General features: G+C 42.4%; 1 protein-coding gene across 1 annotated transcript; it reads right to left on the reverse strand.

The window, feature by feature from the left end:
* Positions 1-1957: 1957 nt before the first annotated feature.
* Positions 1958-15714, reverse strand: TM4SF20 (transmembrane 4 L six family member 20). Its single transcript, XM_056122065.1, has 4 exons — positions 15538-15714; positions 7097-7162; positions 4198-4349; positions 1958-2243 (listed from the first exon to the last, which is right to left on the reverse strand). The coding sequence occupies exons 1-4, from the start codon at positions 15712-15714 to the stop codon at positions 1958-1960; spliced, it is 681 nt and encodes a 226-aa protein (XP_055978040.1).
* Positions 15715-17021: the final 1307 nt, after the last annotated feature.

Raw genomic sequence — 17021 nt, forward strand, 5'->3', positions numbered from 1 at the left:
AGTGGGTAAAGGGCTTGCCTTGCACAGGGCCAGTTCTGGTTCCATCTCTGGCACTACGTATGGTCTTCTGAACACTGCTAGGAGTGAACCCTCGGTACAGAGCTGGGAGATAGAATCATAAGTTTTTTCAAGTCTTATATTCTCTTAATTCTCTTTTTCATTTCTTTGGGAGATTTTGTTTGTTTGTTTGGGGGCCTGCAGTGCCCAGGGGTCACTCCTGGACAGCTCAGAGCACCACCCGGGTGCTGGGGGTTGGACCTGGGGCAACTGTGTGCCAGGCGGCTGCCTACCCACTGCACTATGGCTCCAGCACCTGCATTTTCACTCATGTCTCTGGAGCTTGTTTCTTGTCAACGGCTGCATGCGAGCACATCCCCCTCACCCCGGAACAACCAGCCCCAGGCACGCCGCCCTTCATTCTGCTTCCTTAGGATGGAGCCGCTTTCGAGTGTTTTTGTCCTCCTGTTTTGTTGTGTGCTTCTCAGCTACTGGTGCATGCGTCCCTCTCCCGATCTGGGCCTCCTCCAACATTTTAACATTTGTTAATCTTGTGAGCAAAACAGAATCCTAGTTTTGTATATATTTCCCTAATTATGAATGAAATTCAAGTATATGAGCAAGCTGCTCGCTCTTTTTAAAATCATTTCTATCTTTTAAATAGTTACCCCTGATCGAGACTCTTTGGATTATCTTTTTCTTAATAATATGTATGGACATTTGTAAATTAAAGAGCCCTTGGGGCCAGAGTGATAGAACAGTGAGCGGGGCGCTTGCCTTGCCCACGGTTGACCCTGGTTCCATCCCCAGAATCCCATAAACTCCACGAGAAGCGATTCCTGAGCTCAGAGCCAGGGGTAAGCCCTGAGCATCTTCAGGTGTGACCTACCCTGCCTCAAAAAAAAAAAAGAGCCCTTAGTGTTAATGGGTATTACAACTATATCCAATGTGTAATTCATCTTTAGAATTACTTTGTGATTTTTTAAATTTGTTTTAACCATATGTAAGTTTTAAATTTTCGCGTAGTTAGACCTAGTAGATTTTTTTTTTCCTTGTTGCTGGATTGTCTAATCAATCCAGCAATTAGACAAACTGGCAGGCTACTGAATGTAACCTGCCCACACGGCAGAGTCTGGCAAACTCCCCGTGACATACCCAATATGCCAAATACCAGTAACAATGAAGGGTCTCATTCTCCTAACTCTGAAAGAGCCTTGAATATGGCACTTTTTAAAAAAAAATCTCAGGACTAGGACGAAGAGACGTTACTGGGGCCTGCTCGAGGCAATCGACGAATAACAGGATGGTTGTGATTGTGATTGTGAAGAAGTATTTGTTGTATATAAGGAAATACAGTGAAAAGGTTACATACTTCCCACTTCCAAGAATCTTTCTATTCCCTTTCTATTCCCTCTTCCTTTTCCTCCACACAAAAATATAGAATTAAAGCATTCAGATAGTGGAGATGCAAAGATCCAAGTTGAAAGCTTCCCTCTGCCTATTCCCAAAGTCAGCTGCTGTTGGTGTTCTCTCCCTTACGCATATACTATGGCTTATTTATATATGCAAAGTTGACTTCAGTGACTTAAAACACCTCTTTTTGACTAGAATGACTCATGCAGTTTTTTTTTTTTAATTTTATTAGTGAAGCACCATGAGGTACAGTTGTAGATTTACAAATCTTTGTGCTTGGGTTTCGGTCATACAATGATCAAATACCCATCCCTCCACCAGTGCCCATTTTCCACCACCATGGATAATATCCCCCCTACCCCCCCTCCCACCCTGCCTCTGTGGCAGGGCATTCCCCTTTGTTCTCTCTCTCCTTTTGAGTGTTGGACTCATGCAGTTTTTGTGATAATCTGGAGATTAACCTTTGGACTCCTTTTAAAAAATAAGTTTTTTCATTGTAATTCTCAAACACTTTGAAATGCTAATATTTTCATTTATTGACATCCAGTTACACGTAGCGTTCTCTTCGTTTAGACACACCACACAGACAGCCAAGGAAGCCAATAAGGATCTGACTGAGTGCAAACAGGATTTCAAGAATTCCCACAATCAGTAGACCCAAGAAGACTGATAAATGGATAGTCCTATGCCTGCCTTCCTTGGTCTTGAAATCCCAGTTGTCAACTATATCATCAAGCGTTGTGCCATTACGGTCGAAGTAATAATTAGGCTGAGACGGTACACAGGATTTTTCTAAGAACCAGTTGAGATTGAGGGAATTCTCACCAATGTCACTGAAAAAGGAAAGAAATAAGATATTCATGAACATCACACACAACAAAACTGAGTGTGTACCCATGCACCCTAATCATTATGAAACTTTTTTCATTCCAACATACAAAAAGCATTTCACTTTTGAGTGACGGGGGCGTGGGAGGTAAGATCACACCCAATGATGCTCAGGGGTTACTCCTGGCTCTGCACTCAGGAATTACTCCTGGTGGTTCTTAGGGGGAATATATAAGATGCAGGGGCTCGAACCCAGGTCAGCTGCAAGCAAGGCAAATGCTTTACCCACACCCGCCCCAGGGGAGAAAAAAGCAGCATTTCTAAACTCCTTACGTTTATCCATCAGAAGCTACAGGGCTTCCTCACATCAAGAATTATTCTCAATACAAAATTTCCCTGTTACTCTTAGTTATAATTTTCACGCAAAAGACACTTCTGATATGTTTACTTAGTTAAAGTTATCTGGACCAGAGAGAGAGAGTTTAAGAGACTGAGCATATGCTTTGCATATAGGAGGTCTGGGTGTGATCCCTAATGCCCCCTGACTCCCTGAGCACTGCCAAGTGTCACCCAAACCACTTCACTCCACCAAACACCAAAAAGCGATTTGTGCCTATTCATTATATTGAGATATGGAAAACGAGAAACCATCAACTAGTTGTAGCACATTAGCACGTTCTTTACTGTTCACACATCTGGAGAACAACAACTGACATTCAGCCCGTATTACAATCTCAACGCATAAAATAGGAGTCTTCTTTTTGAGGAGCGCAGTCTGCCAAGTGGAATTCAGGAAATGGGTGTGGCCATGACAGGGGCTGGACCAGGTCAGACCCGTGCAAGACACAAACCTTAACCCCTGTTATCTCATCAACCCTGGGTCTGCTTTGGGAAGTTTGCGGTGAGCATAGGATCACTCTCATCACCTCACTCTAACTCTCTTCCCCAATTAAGGTTGGATTAACTTGAGCATTGATTGACCAAGAGCACAGCCTGGTCTGTGGTTGAATTGTCCAATAAGACTAGACAATTGTCCATTGTGGCCTCTGTTAAAATCTCTAACCTTAGAGTTCATCAAGGGACCTTTTCAAGGGACCTTTTCTTTGCATTTTGCATTTTGATGTTGCATTTTGATTCAGAACCACTGTAATTGGCAAAATTGGAGTGTTTTTTTGAATGCAGAAAGGGAAATGAATTAATATTCATATTATTACAAATATAAATAATGGTTATTTTTTCAAATGAAGCAAAATATAGATGACAAGTGTATTCAGTTGTTTTACAAATTGTGTCTGGTCTTAGGCACAGAACCATTTTGCAAGACTGAAATGAGACATTTATATCTAATCCCAATATTTATTTCATGACTTAATCTCTTGATTTCTTCCCAGGTCTATAGATACGTTAAGTATGGACACAAGAATCTCCTGACTGCTTCTTTTAAGGTATATAGATGATATTCTAGATTTTGTTGATTGTTTAATTTTTTTTTTTTAATTCTAAGGGCCACATATGCTCAGGCTTACACAAGGAAATATTTCAGGAGGTAGAAAGTAAATATTCCCTTCATTTTCCCGGGACATCGTCCAAGAATGAAAGTTGGACCAAGATTGAAAGTGAAATTCCTGGTTTATATTTAACAGATTTTGTTTACACACACACACACACACACACACACACACACACACACACACAGAGCCAAGGGTTGTTCAAAGACAGGGGTAAATTTCCTGGATTAAGTCCTAAACAAGACCATATCCAAAGAGCATTCTAAGTAAAATGATCCTTCAATGCCTGTGAGATTGGGATTAGTGGCACTATTGTGTTGAGCCCATATGCATCTGTACAGTGATTTGATCAGAGAGAAACATCCACGTCCACACCAGCCCATTCTAATCTAAGCCACAGCTGCTGTGGAAGGTGATAAGAAACTCCATGAAAACCAGATTGGTCACTCACCTGAAGTTACCAAGTGAAAACTCACAACTGACAGTACTGTTGACTTGAGGGCTGCAAATGAGAGGCCCTTTCATGAGAGCTTGGACAGACACCAGCATGCAGTATATAGCACCAAGGATCGTGAAGACATTAAAAATAGATGAAAGAAACATCTAGAAAACAAAATAGGCATATCTTCAGGTCATTCCATGTCATTGGTCTATTTCAAGTTTCAACAGCATTTGTTGTCTTTAGGGGGAGGAGGGACTATACCCCCACAGTGATCAGGGCTTACCCCTGGTTCTACAGTCAGGAGTCACTCCTAGTGGTGCTGGGGGACTATCGGGGGTCCTGAATATCGAACAAGGCTCAGTTGCATGCAAGGCAAGCAGCCTACCTGCTTGCCTTGTCCCTTTGCTGTCTTAACTGCTACCATTCTCCTGTCACATTATGGTCCTAGTTCTCAAGATCACCCATCGATTAGATTAGTTTTTATAAAAAAAAAAAAAGTTTTGGGTTTTTTTTGGGGGGCCACACCCAGTGATACTCAGGGTTTACTTCTGGCTCTGTACCCAGAAATCAGTCCTGATGGTACTCAGGGGACCATAAGGGATGCTGGGAATTATACCCAGCCCAAATGCAAGGCAAGCATTCTACCTCCTGTACTATCTGAGCCCCGGCCCTCTACACATATTGTTGATTAGTTTTGAATGACCAAAAAATGGCAGAGGACAGAGTTAGCCATTTGATTAGACAGACCCACAGGAAAGGTTATTGCGTTGGCCAGTCCCTGGAAATTTTGACCTATACCTCAGCACTGTCCACTTCAACTGACCACAGAGCTCTGTGTCTCCCCACCCCAACCTTCATTGTACTTCCTAGAAACTCAACAGGATGGGACCCACCACGTTTGGCCGTCTGGTCTCTTGGCTCCCAAGTGTCTCATCAGGGCTTGGTCCAAGGACTAGGAATGGTAGGTGCCCTAGCAGGGACTCTCAACTCAGCACAACTGACATGCAAGCTCTGGGGGTTTGAGGGGACTTACTCCTGGCTCTGTGCTCAGGGATCACTCCTGGTGGGCACTGGGGACTGCACGTGGTGCTGGGGATTACACTCAGGTAGGCTGCACGAAACACAAGCTTCCTACCCACTGTACTATCTTTCTGGACAGTTGTCACCTCTTATGCTTTAGCTTCATCCTGGATCCTCTTGGAACATTCTGACTCAAGGTGTCTGCAGGCCACCAGTTGCCCAGTGGTTTTCAGATCTTTCCAGACAGTTCTTGGGTTTCCATCAGACTGGGGACTGTCACTTCAAGACCTCAACTCAGAGCATTGACTATGGCCTTTGCTTGCTAATCTACCCCCTACCTGAGAGATACAAGAACCCTCTGTATTACTCAGTTTTGGAATCTAATGGATTTGGATTAAAATTTACTTGCTACTTACTGCTGGTAAGTTGTTTGCTTTCTCTAAAGATCAGTATTTTCAGTCAATGAAACAAGTCATGTTTTTTTCCCCACTTAAGGCTTTTGAGAAAATTCAATAAAATGATGTGTCTGAAGTGTTCTCAGAATAGTTACAGGTAAATAAATCTCGAAAGAGATCAACTAGTTGTAAAATTTCTCAGATACCCGGTCCTGGCTGAGACCTCCAGGGCCATATCAGGAGGGGCGTCAGGTCAAGTTCTCACCCTACTTAAGCCCCGGCATCCACAAATAATGCCCAGTTAAATATTCTGGCTTTTCTGAAGTGACATCACCAAACTCTATGATGTTAACATCCCAGTAAGAGCACACCAGATTGAATGGGAATGTAACATAGAAGTCAACTAATCCTACAACCAGAAGGGTCAACTGACAAGAAACAGCTGAATAAACCCTCAGACACGATGAGATATAACAATTTAGCACAGCGGGTAGGGCGTTTGCCTTGCACGCAGCCAACATGGCCGACCCGAGTTCGATTCCTCTGCCCCTCTCAGAGAGCCCGGCAAGCTACCGAGAGTATCTCGCCCGCACGGCAGAGCCTGGCAAGCTCCCCGTGACGTATTCGATATGCCAGACACAGTAACAACAAAGTCTCCAATGGAGACGTTACTGGGCCCGCTCGAGCAAATCGATGAACAACGGGAGGGCCTTTACTTTACTTTTTACTTTTACACAAATTTTCTATTGCTAAAATATTTTTTGGTCATCCCATTATCCATTTAGTGGTAACAGGCAATAGAAAATAAATTATAGCTTGCCTGATACCAAGGATGGGTGGGGAAATGGGGACAATGGTGGAGAGAAGGTGACAGTTGTGGTGGGACATGAACCACTTTGTAAACCATGATGTTTAAATAAAGTGTGTGGGGGTGGGGGGAAGTCCTGAAGGCTGAGTTTAATTTTCACTTAATTGCAGTGGTATGCATAGTTGGGTGTAGGTGGCATTGCTTTAACCTAACTCATTAATGGTTGCATTCTGAGCCCATCAAACCAGTTTTTCCCACGTGAAAGCAGACAGTGGACACGTTTTTTTCCCTCAGTATCTGATGCACATCCTGAAACACCCAAGTTCTGAGTGTTATAAAAATTGATCACAGCTCCGAAGGTGATGCAGACATTGCCTGTCTTTGAACATCCTTCGTTTGGTTGACCTGAAAATGAGTCAGGGGTGGGGAGGTGGGGGGGTGGGGGGGGTCTAAGAACTAGCTCCAAAGCTTCATTTTTATGAGGAAGTAGAAAATCTCCTGGACTTTCTATGTTATCCTATAAGCTGCTAGGAAGAAAGTTTCTCAGACTGGGCGTGTCGGAGGGAACTGTGTTGTGATTCGGTGGCTGATGGGTGACGCAGGACTCAGGTCTGGGGGAGCTTTACTGCTGCGATGTGGGTTCCATCCTGCAATTGTGCACGGAGAGCCCCGGCTGCATACTCACCCCAACCCTGTTGTTGCAGCACGCTCTCTTTCTCGACGCCAAGGCCATGGTCACTGCTGGAAGGGCCTGGAAATGACACGAACAGGAAAGGTGACTATGATGACTCCTCGTCCAGTGGACAGACCGTCCATCTCTTCCTCCCATTTGCCACATGTGAGAAATCAAGGTTTGAGAGAACAGAAAGGAAATTTGCAGTGGCCTTGATCTCGTGGGATTGATGTTCCTGTGTCAACACTGAAATATTAGAGGTGCAGAGGAACTGGGTACTTGGGGGTAGGTTTTAATTTTTCCAACCAGAGGACTAGTTCCCCTGCCCCCAGTCATCTTTAAGGAGACTTGGTTTTTTGTTTTTGTTTTTGTTTTTGTTTTTTTTTGCTTTTTGGGTCACACCCAGAGATGCTCAGGGGTGACTCCTGGCTCTGCACTCAAGAATTACTCCTGGAAGTGCTGGGGGACCATATGGGATGTCGGGGATCCAACCCAGGCTGGCTGCATGCAAGGCAAATGCCCTACCTGCGGTACTATCGCTCAGGCCTGGAGACTTGGGTTTTAAACAGGTAGAAATGACTTTTTTAATATTTTGGAATTATTTTTCCTGGAAGCATTCACTTTTCTTTCTGGGCCAGGGAGATGGCTCAAGGGGCTGGACTGCAGTCTTTGCATGCACAAGGCCACGAGTTCGATTCCTGGTGTCATATTGTCCCCTAAGCATGATTCTACTGGGAACCCCCATCTCAAATTTTGAAACACTTTTCATTTTTTCTTTTTATTTCATTGTTTTACAATTTTCAATCATTCATCTAATTTCTCCCCCATCCTAGAAGTCAATGTAACGAGCATCCTGAAAGGAAATACGTATTTTTTCTTATGGTGGATGTAGAATTAGGAATTCTATCCCCTCCCTCTCTCTCCTCACTTCTCCCCATAACTTCCTTCTCATTCCCAGGGGCAGCAGCATCTCTCTCATTCTCAAGATTAGGGTTTGAGGACTATGGGGGTGGGCACACCTGGCAGTGCTCGGGTCTCCTCCTGGCTCTGTGATCAGGAGTCACTCCCAGTTTTACTCAGGGGACCATGCAATGTGTGGGATTGAACCAGGGCACCATGTAGACCAAGTGCAAGACAAATAGCTTAAGCCCCGTACTACCTCTTCAGGACCTTGAAATTGAGAACTGAATTGTGAACTCTTTCTCCTTTCTATTTGTGCAGATAATCGGTGCCCTCCCTTTGTGGAGATACCCAGAAATCTGTGCATATTCTTTGTGGAAAGCTGAAATGAACAATTCCAGAGTCTCAGGGCATTGGAGATATTTAGCCAATATCTAGGCAGCAACTGTGAATGAAATGATTGAAATGCTCATAGGAAAAGTTTTGTCTTCTCAAAGAATAAGTTGCTTCTTTCCACTTAAGAAATTTTAGTCAACCAGCAATACCACTCCTGGGAATATATCCCAAGGAGGCAAAAAAGTATAGTCGAAGTGACATCTGCTCTTGTTTGTTCATTGCAGCATTTACAATAGCAAGAATCTGGAAAAACCTGAGTGCCCGAAAACAGATGACTGGTTAAAGAAACTTTGGTACATCTACACAATGGAGTACTATGTAGCTGTTAGAAAAGAGGAAGTCATGAAATTTACATACAAGTGGTACTACATGGAAAGTATCATGCTAAGTGAAATGAGTCAGAAAGAGAGGGACAGACATAGAAAGATTGTATTCATCTGGGGAACATAAAGTAACAAAATAGGACACTAACACCCAAAAATATCCAAGATAAGTACCAGGAAGTTTACTGCATGGTTTGGAGGTCAGCCGCACATGCTAGGGGAGAAGGCAGCTCTGATAGAGAAGGGAGCACCAAATAAAGGGTATTGGGAGGATCCTCCCAGGATGGGAGATGCATGCTGAAAAGTAGACTATGATTTTCCACTCAGTGCCTCTTTTGCAAACCACAGCACCCAAAAGGAGAGAGAGAACAAAAGGGAATGCCCTGCCACAGAGTCTGGGTGGGATGGGGGGTGGGAGGGATACTGGGATCAGTGATGGTGGAGAATGGGCACTGGTGGAGGGATGGGTATTTGATCATTGTATAACTGAAACCCCAAGCACAAAAATTTGTAAGTCTACAACTGTACCTCATGGTGTTTCACTAATAAAAATTTTAAAAAAAGAAATTTTAGTCAATAAGTTGGTTGTTAAAAAATAATTCCCCCCCCCCCCAATTTGGCACAGCTTCACTGGAGAAATTCTCTCTCTTTTCCATACATGTTTTCTAAGATTTTTATTGGTCCCCAAGTTCATGTCAGGCTCTGTTAGAGGTACTGTACCTGTATGAGTTCTTTCCACCTCATAAAATTCCTCTGAGCAAGAGGTTATTATTGTGCCTATCTTACAGATGAGAAAACTGAGGCAAGAAAATGATTCTCATGAGGAAGTAGAAATGTTGGGATGCAAAGCAAAGCATTTGGGTTTTAGAGCCCTGACCTTTTTTAAATTTGTTTTTGGATGACACCCAGCAATGCTCAGGAGCTATTCCTAGCTCTACACTCAGCAATTCCTTCTGTGGTTTCAAGAGACCATATGGGATGCCAGAGATCGAAGCCGGGTCAGCCACGTACAAGGCAAACACCCTACCTACTGTAACTTTTGTGCCCCAGGAACCCCCCCAAAATTTACTAAGACTTCAACCCATCCTTCTACCAAATTCATACAGCTTATCCACTTTCATCCTACCCACCATCAGCAGCCTTGCTCCCCTCCTCGTCCTTCTAACTCATCCCTCTCTCCAGGAACTCAGTTTTCTTTGTTCTTCCAGCTTCACCGAAGCTCATCCCAGACTGACACTGAGCTAACCCCAGAGCCAGGAGCCAGCACATTCTAACGCTAGAAAACTTGACTTCCCTGTTGCCTTAACACATTGACAGCAGCACCTCCTACTGGTGGCTCACAGCTAAGTGTGATTTGAATGATCACAGTTTGCAGTGCCAGCATCATACATTAAACATCTTCTAACTCAGAGATCTCAGGGAGGGGGTGATCCTTCACCTCTCTGGAGCGCAGAGGAAATGATAAAAGAAATTTCAACCCCACCTCCTTATCCGTGTCAGTGTTCACGGGCTAACCTCCTTTTCCTCTACTCATATTCTATCCTGTCCTTGAGTGTAAGAAATGAAGCATTCTGGGGCTGAAGCGATAGCACAGCGGGTAGGGCATTTGCCTTGTACATAGCCGACCTGGGTTTGATTCCCAGCATCCCATATGGTCCACTAAGCACCACCAGAAGTAATTCCTGAGTGCATGAGCTAGGAGTAACCCCTGTGCATCGCCGGGGGTGACCCAAAAAGCCAAAAATAAAAGAAAAAGAAATGAAGCATTCTGATGAACTGGCAATCTCTGACTCATCTTTGTTTTGGAAGTGAGGTTTTAGCATTCTTCTTCTCCTACATACTGCCCAGGGCTGCTTAAAATGTTTCCTACCTGACTCTTCAAGACAAACATTGCCAATCCCTAATTTAGCAAAATACTTGGAAAAGTCATGTTTAGGCAGGTGGGAGGCAAGGATGGTGTGTGTGTTGGGGTGGGGAGGGGTGGCAGGAAAACTGAGGAAATTGGTGGAAGGAAGTAGGAACTGGTGAAGGGATTGGTTTGGGCACATTGCACCCCTGAAACTCAATCATGCACAACTGTGTAGTTTTGTGGGTCAGGAGATGAAAAAGAAAATTATGCTCATTTTGCAGGTAGAGCAGCATTAAATCCTGTCTTAAATGCATAAATCATCCCATGCTCCTTATTGGTGCAAATGCAACTCCATTTACTCTCTTGAGGGTAAGGTTGTATCAAGGATCTGAATATTTACTAATTCCTTATCTTGGCATGAGAGTTTTTCTAAGTCAGCAATGACTCAGTATATGAATCCCTACCTGCTTGACTTCAAAGCACATTAAGCATCTTTGTTCCACTATGATGGATAATGGCGTCATTCAGCCATTTGAAGCTCTGAAATTAATGAGACTATAGAGAATCCAGTAAAGACTAATAAAATGTGAAAGTGTGTGCATATTTAGGTGTCCGAATAATGTCATTCAGATGGTCTTCTAAGGAAATGAGTAACTATGAGAATAATTTCCCTTCAATTCTGAAGCATGTTTAAGTGCATAAAGAGATTTTTTGTGAGGTTAAGTCTAGAGAAGTCTTTTTGTCAGGGACATGTGTTTATTTTTTCCTATAGAAAACCATACTTTGGTCCAGTTTTAAAAGGAAAGTATTCACTTTATAAATGAAATGGGGAGCTGTAGGTCATTAAAAACAAATGGATTTAAACTTATAGGACTTCCATAAGGAACACGGTAACACTGTCCTCCCTTTGTTCATCGATTTGCTCGAGTGGGCCCAGTCACGTCTCCATTGTGAGACTTGTTGTTACTGTGTTTGGCATATGGAATATGTCACGGGTAACTTGCCAGGCTTTGCTGTGTGGGCGAGATACTCTCGGTAGCTTGCCGGGCTCTCCGAGAGGGGCAGAGGAATAAGCTTGAGAGTAACTCACAAAGCCATAGCTCATCATAAATACAAAACCTATATTTAAAATTGTTTTTTATACAACATCTTTAATTTGTTTAGCCTTCAACAATTTGTTTTCTGATAAGACTTCAATGATTGATGAATTATTATGTACTAAGTAATTCAATGAATAAGTATGATTAAGTGTACAGTTAAAGATTTAAAGTCTTGGAAAAATAACAAGTATTGATTTTTCCACTTAGTAATAATTGAAGATAATTTCATTAGTTTTATCTGCTCTTAGTCATGGTTTCAAAGATGAAAGTGTTCCTTGATTAGATTAATCATACAATAATAAAATGCACATACTTCATGAAATGCCCAGTGCTAATGCCACCATTGCCTTTAATAACTGCTTCCTGCAAAGTTCCTTTTTGAAGCAAAGCTAATTTAAAATGCTAAGCAATTTTGGCTGGAGCGATAGCACAGCGGGTAGGGCGTTTGCCTTGCACGCAGCCGACATGGCCGACCCGAGTTCGAGTCCTCCGCCCCTCTCGGAGAGCCCGGCAAGCTACCGAGAGTATCTCACCCGCACGGCAGGGCCTGGCAAGCTCCCCGTGACGTATTTTATATGCCAGACACAGTAACAACAAAGTCTCCAATGGAGACGTTACTGGGCCCGCTCGAGCAATCGAGCAAGCAATTTTGGAAAGATTTTAAATAATACAACAAAGTACTTATCGCATCTAGTGATTTCTTCTTTGTTAACTCATCTGTGTGTTTACAAGAGTACTGAGAGCTTGAATTAGTCCCTATTTCAACAGATGTTGTAGGGGACACAATTATCTTTTGAAAAGATGTTCTTCTACCTTCATTGATAGCTAAGGACCACAAAAATACACTGTTCTAAGCTCACTGTTTGACTCTGAGTCTCCTCTCGAGTTTGAGGTTCAATTTAGAATGTACCTATTCAATTCTTCAGAGTTACATGATGTTTTATGACATTCCAGAATACCAAGAAATAGTAGAGCCTGTTGTGATAGGTTTTGTTATTAACTTAGGGTGGGGAAACCGGCCTCCCAAGAAGTATTCAGGGGTCCTATGGGCCTCTCAGTGATTCTTAGTGAATTATTTGTTAATTCCATGCAAGAGGCCAAAAATTCTTGGGCCCCGGGATGTCAGGGATTTCCCAGGTTACCACAGGCCTCCAACACAACATCTGGTAATGCTGAGAGAACAAATAGTGCCAGGGATCGATCCAGGGTTGGTCTCATGCAAAGCATGTACTTTAACCCCTGCGCAATCTCTCTGGCCCCTATTTGTGATAAAAATAAAGTTTACCCTGAGACCAAAAAATCCAGGGTCTAGACTATTTCACATGCTTTACGTCCTTTCTGTGCTTCTTGTTTGGTTTCTTAACTTTATGAATTAAGTTATTGAATTTAGGCCAGGGAGCGCATGAAGTTGGCTAGGTCGAGCACATGTTTTGCAAGCAGGAGGTTGGGTGCATCTTTGGCACTGTGTGGTCCCCTGAGCACCACTGGGAGAGAGCCTTAAGCACTACACCAGGGATAGGCCTCAACACCACCAGGTGTGACCCAACTACAAACAAATAAAAAATAACTGAAACAGGTTACAATTGTTCTCTGTTCTGTCTGTCTGCCTGAGACTGGGAATGTTATTATGGTGCTATTGCTAGTGGAAGACAGAACTTCTAACTTAAATAAAGTTGGAATTGGGTCTCATGCATCCTGAATTGACAGTTTTAGCCTTTTGTTTTCTGTTAAAGTGCAAATAATAATACATCCACTCGGCCAAACTGTTATAGAGAGTCAAGGGGGTAACTGTGTGAAGTATGAACCCAGTGATCTCTCTGTGACTCGCTTGTTCTTACCCATAGCTTGCCCCTTATGCAAAGAATACACAAAATATGTTGTACCAGATGGGTGTTTGATCATTGTATGACTGAAACTCAAACATGAAGGATTGTAACTGTAGCTCATGGTGGTTCAATTTAAAAAAAAAAAGTTGTACCATTGCTACTCTGAATTCTTCAATGCTAGCAGGAGGAGAAAATGTTTTTTTAAGTGTGATGGGTTCTGTGGTAGAGTCAATTTCCATCTAAAGCTCCAAGTTGGAATAATTTGTATCCAAAGTTCAATAGTGAAAAGCCCAGGATAGTTTTTATCTAAGTGTGGAGATGACCAGCTACTGGTCATCACTGAAACCTCAGTTAAAAGAAACAAGTCTTTCAAATGCTGAATTTGCATGCCTTTCTGCACCTATTCCTGGTTCATAAATATGAAAACAAAAGGTAAAAGGCCCTCCCGTTGATCGTCGATTTGCTCGAGCGGGCCCAGTAACGTCTCCATTGGAGACTTTGTTGTTACTGTGTCTGGCATATCGAATACTCTCGGTAGCTTGCCGGGCTCTCCAAGAGGGGCGGAGGAATCGAACTCGGGTTGGCCATGTTGGCTGCGTGCAAGGCAGACGCCCTACCCGCTGTGCTATCGCTCCAGCTCTGAAAACAAAATCACTGATAAAAGCTCTATAATAAATATCATTAGTAATATAAAATGACACCATTAATTCATTAATATTATGATGGCCATGATTCATGACTGCACTATTCCAAGCTAAGATATTTTGCCAGATGCCCAAACAAGTGGGTTTTTATTCCTCTGCATTTGCAAATCCTACTGAGGCCTACTGCAACAGAATTCAGTACAGTGTAAATCTATATCCATTATACATGCCTTGGGTGATTAATAATCAGGTTTACTCAGGAATAATATAGTTCTCTTCTAAAGACTTTGACAAAAACAGATCTATTCATCATTATTGAATTTAGTGTCAAAGATGCAACATGATACTCTGGGCTGTATGTGAGATCTGTTAAAAAGTACTTGAGTTTGAAGAGATAGGGGTTTGAGTCAACTTGAGACTTAGAAGATGACTCAAAGGGCTAGGATGCATACGTTATATGTGAGAACCCAGGGTCCAATCTCTTGCACCACAAGATCCCCCCAACGACTACTAGGTACTGGCCCCAAAACTAAAAACAGGGGGCTGGAGCGACAGCACAGCGGGTAGGGTGTTTGCCTTGCATGCAGCCGATCCGGGTTTAATTCCCAGCATCCCATATGGTCCCCTGAGCACCACCAGGAGTAATTCCTAAGTGCATGAGCCAGGAGTAACCCCTGTGCATCTCCGGGTGTGACCCAAAAAGCCAAAAAAAGAAACCTAAAAACGGGCTTTTAAAGCCATTTCCCTAAGATAATGCCTATAATTTTTATCATCCTCACAATTAGAATCATCCAGGATATTCATCATTCATGGAATATATATACTTATTCTTCTATTCTCTGCAAATTTAAGAAGTTAGTATTGGTAAAGTAACGGGAGGAAATTAATTATAAAGTTTCCTAAATTAACTAAAAAGCTTAAAGGAGTGACTTCAACAGGTAATATGTAATCAAGTTTTATCAAGTCATTCTCACTATTTTTCTCAGTCCCCCAATGTGCACAGGATTGTTGTTCTTTGGGGCAGGAATGTGACTTAGTAGTAAAGTGCATACTTTGCCTGCAGAAAACCTGTTGTTATGCTTACTGCCATGTGAGGCCAAGAACCTGAGTCTCTGGCTACAAATCAGGGAATTGGCTCTCACCAAATGCCACCTTGATTTTTGCACATTCTCACCTTCAAAACTGTAGGAAATAGCTTTCTGTTATTAAAAAAAATAGATAGGACAGGGTAATCGAGCTATCCAAATTGTCATTCTGCACCTTTGGGCAAAACCAAATCAATGGCATACCACTGCTCCTTGCTGGATCCTAATCAAGACACAACTCATGACAAAGCTGAACGATTGTTCTGAGGAGTTAGTTTACTGAAAACAGGCAAGTCTTTCTCCAAATTAACTCAAGGGAAGATTACTCACCATCAGGCCTGCTCCTATAATTCCTGGGAACCACCACTCATAGCAAGAGATGGGGTTCTTGTCATCTTTCTCCAGTAACTTGTAAATCAGAGGTGTTGAGTTGAAAATGATGCCCAGCAGGACGAGAATCAGCAAGCTGACTCCATTGCAGGATGTGCAGCCTTCACAGCAGGTCATGGTTACTCCCTGGTTCAATTCAAAAGCCTGTCGGTATGAATGTTCAATAACCACTCTCCTGCCTTTTATCCTGGGTCTAGTTAACGTTTAGCGATTATAAAAAATGAAATCTACAGAATGGTTCAGAGTCCAACAGGTGTAGGAAAGCATTGTTATGTGAAGTCTTAAGGAAGTAAGAAAACATGTATGCTATTTTGGGGTGGGAAAAATGTTTATAGTTTCTGTCAAATAAATTTCTGCATAAAAAATAGGTCGATGACATTGAAATTGTTCTTCTGGAACATAACTAGTATGTCTTATAAAAAGTAAAATCAAGAGAGATGCCTCGAGACCCTGCGCCAGGCTGAACCTCATATCTGTGGCACCTTCAAGGGGGGACTGGTGAGTCCCCGCACCCAAAGAACTCCAGCAGCCAAAGCCCTCCAGAACTCAATCATTGCCATGCTTATAGCCAATCTCCACAGGCTTGGGACAAGGCTCATCCACAAACGAATTTGTTAAAAAAAATCGGGCTTGTGGGTTTTGTGACAGAAATTTCCAGGCTCTTGCGTTGAGGATGAGTGACCTCCCCCATCTCCCTGTTCTTTCTGGAGCCTGACAGTTATACCCATGAGCTGCCTTTGGCACCATATAAGTTCATTAACCAGTCATGGTCCAGAGACTCATAAATAAATCTTGGAAGAGATCCACAAGCTGCAGAGATGCCTCAGACCCCATAGTCACCATCCAGTTAAAAATTTAATTTCAGATGTATCATCTTACTTACAGGTTTAGAATTCCTGGAGCATAAACAACATCTCATACTCTATACCACTGATATACCAGGAGTAGCACACCACACTGGATAAGGATGTAAGGTAGAAGGCAATCAATCTCAATATAAAAAAAATTAGCACACAAGGCTCAGCCTGTAACAATATATTAGTAATCTCTTATACAAGGGCTCAATGAATCCAGAGTAATATACAACAATCTTCACACACTTTCTGCTAAGGAAAACTTTTTTGATCGTTTTTAGAGAATTATTCATAACAAGCAATACAAAATAAATTATGTAGGGCCTTCTATTGGGGTAGACTTGGGTGGTGGGTGGGAAAATTTTAAAAAATGGTGGTGAGTAAGATGTAATCATGGTAGGATTGGTGTGGGATTTTGAATATAATAAATTATTGTGGACAACCTTATCAAAATAAAATTTTAAAAAAGTGGAAGCAAGAAACCCTTTAATAATATAAACTATTTGTTCCTGTCAAATTGATTTTATTATGAGCTATAAAAGTTACTTATTTTGAAATTGTTCCAGAAAG

Source organism: Sorex fumeus, unplaced genomic scaffold, assembly GCF_029834395.1.
Source record: "Sorex fumeus unplaced genomic scaffold, SorFum_2.1 ptg000005l, whole genome shotgun sequence".
Lineage (NCBI taxonomy): Eukaryota > Metazoa > Chordata > Mammalia > Eulipotyphla > Soricidae > Sorex > Sorex fumeus.

Bases quoted from the DNA above. Each gene is read 5' to 3' on its own strand.
- TM4SF20 (XM_056122065.1), bottom strand. From the start codon at position 15,714: ATGACCTGCTGTGAAGGCTGCACATCCTGCAATGGAGTCAGCTTGCTG. The intron at 4,350-7,096 runs GTGAGTATGCAG...TTTGTTTTCTAG, and splicing joins GCTGCAACAACAGGGTTGGG to ATGTTTCTTTCATCTATTTT. The intron at 2,244-4,197 runs GTGAGTGACCAA...TTCCTTTTTCAG, and splicing joins TTTTCACTTGGTAACTTCAG to TGACATTGGTGAGAATTCCC.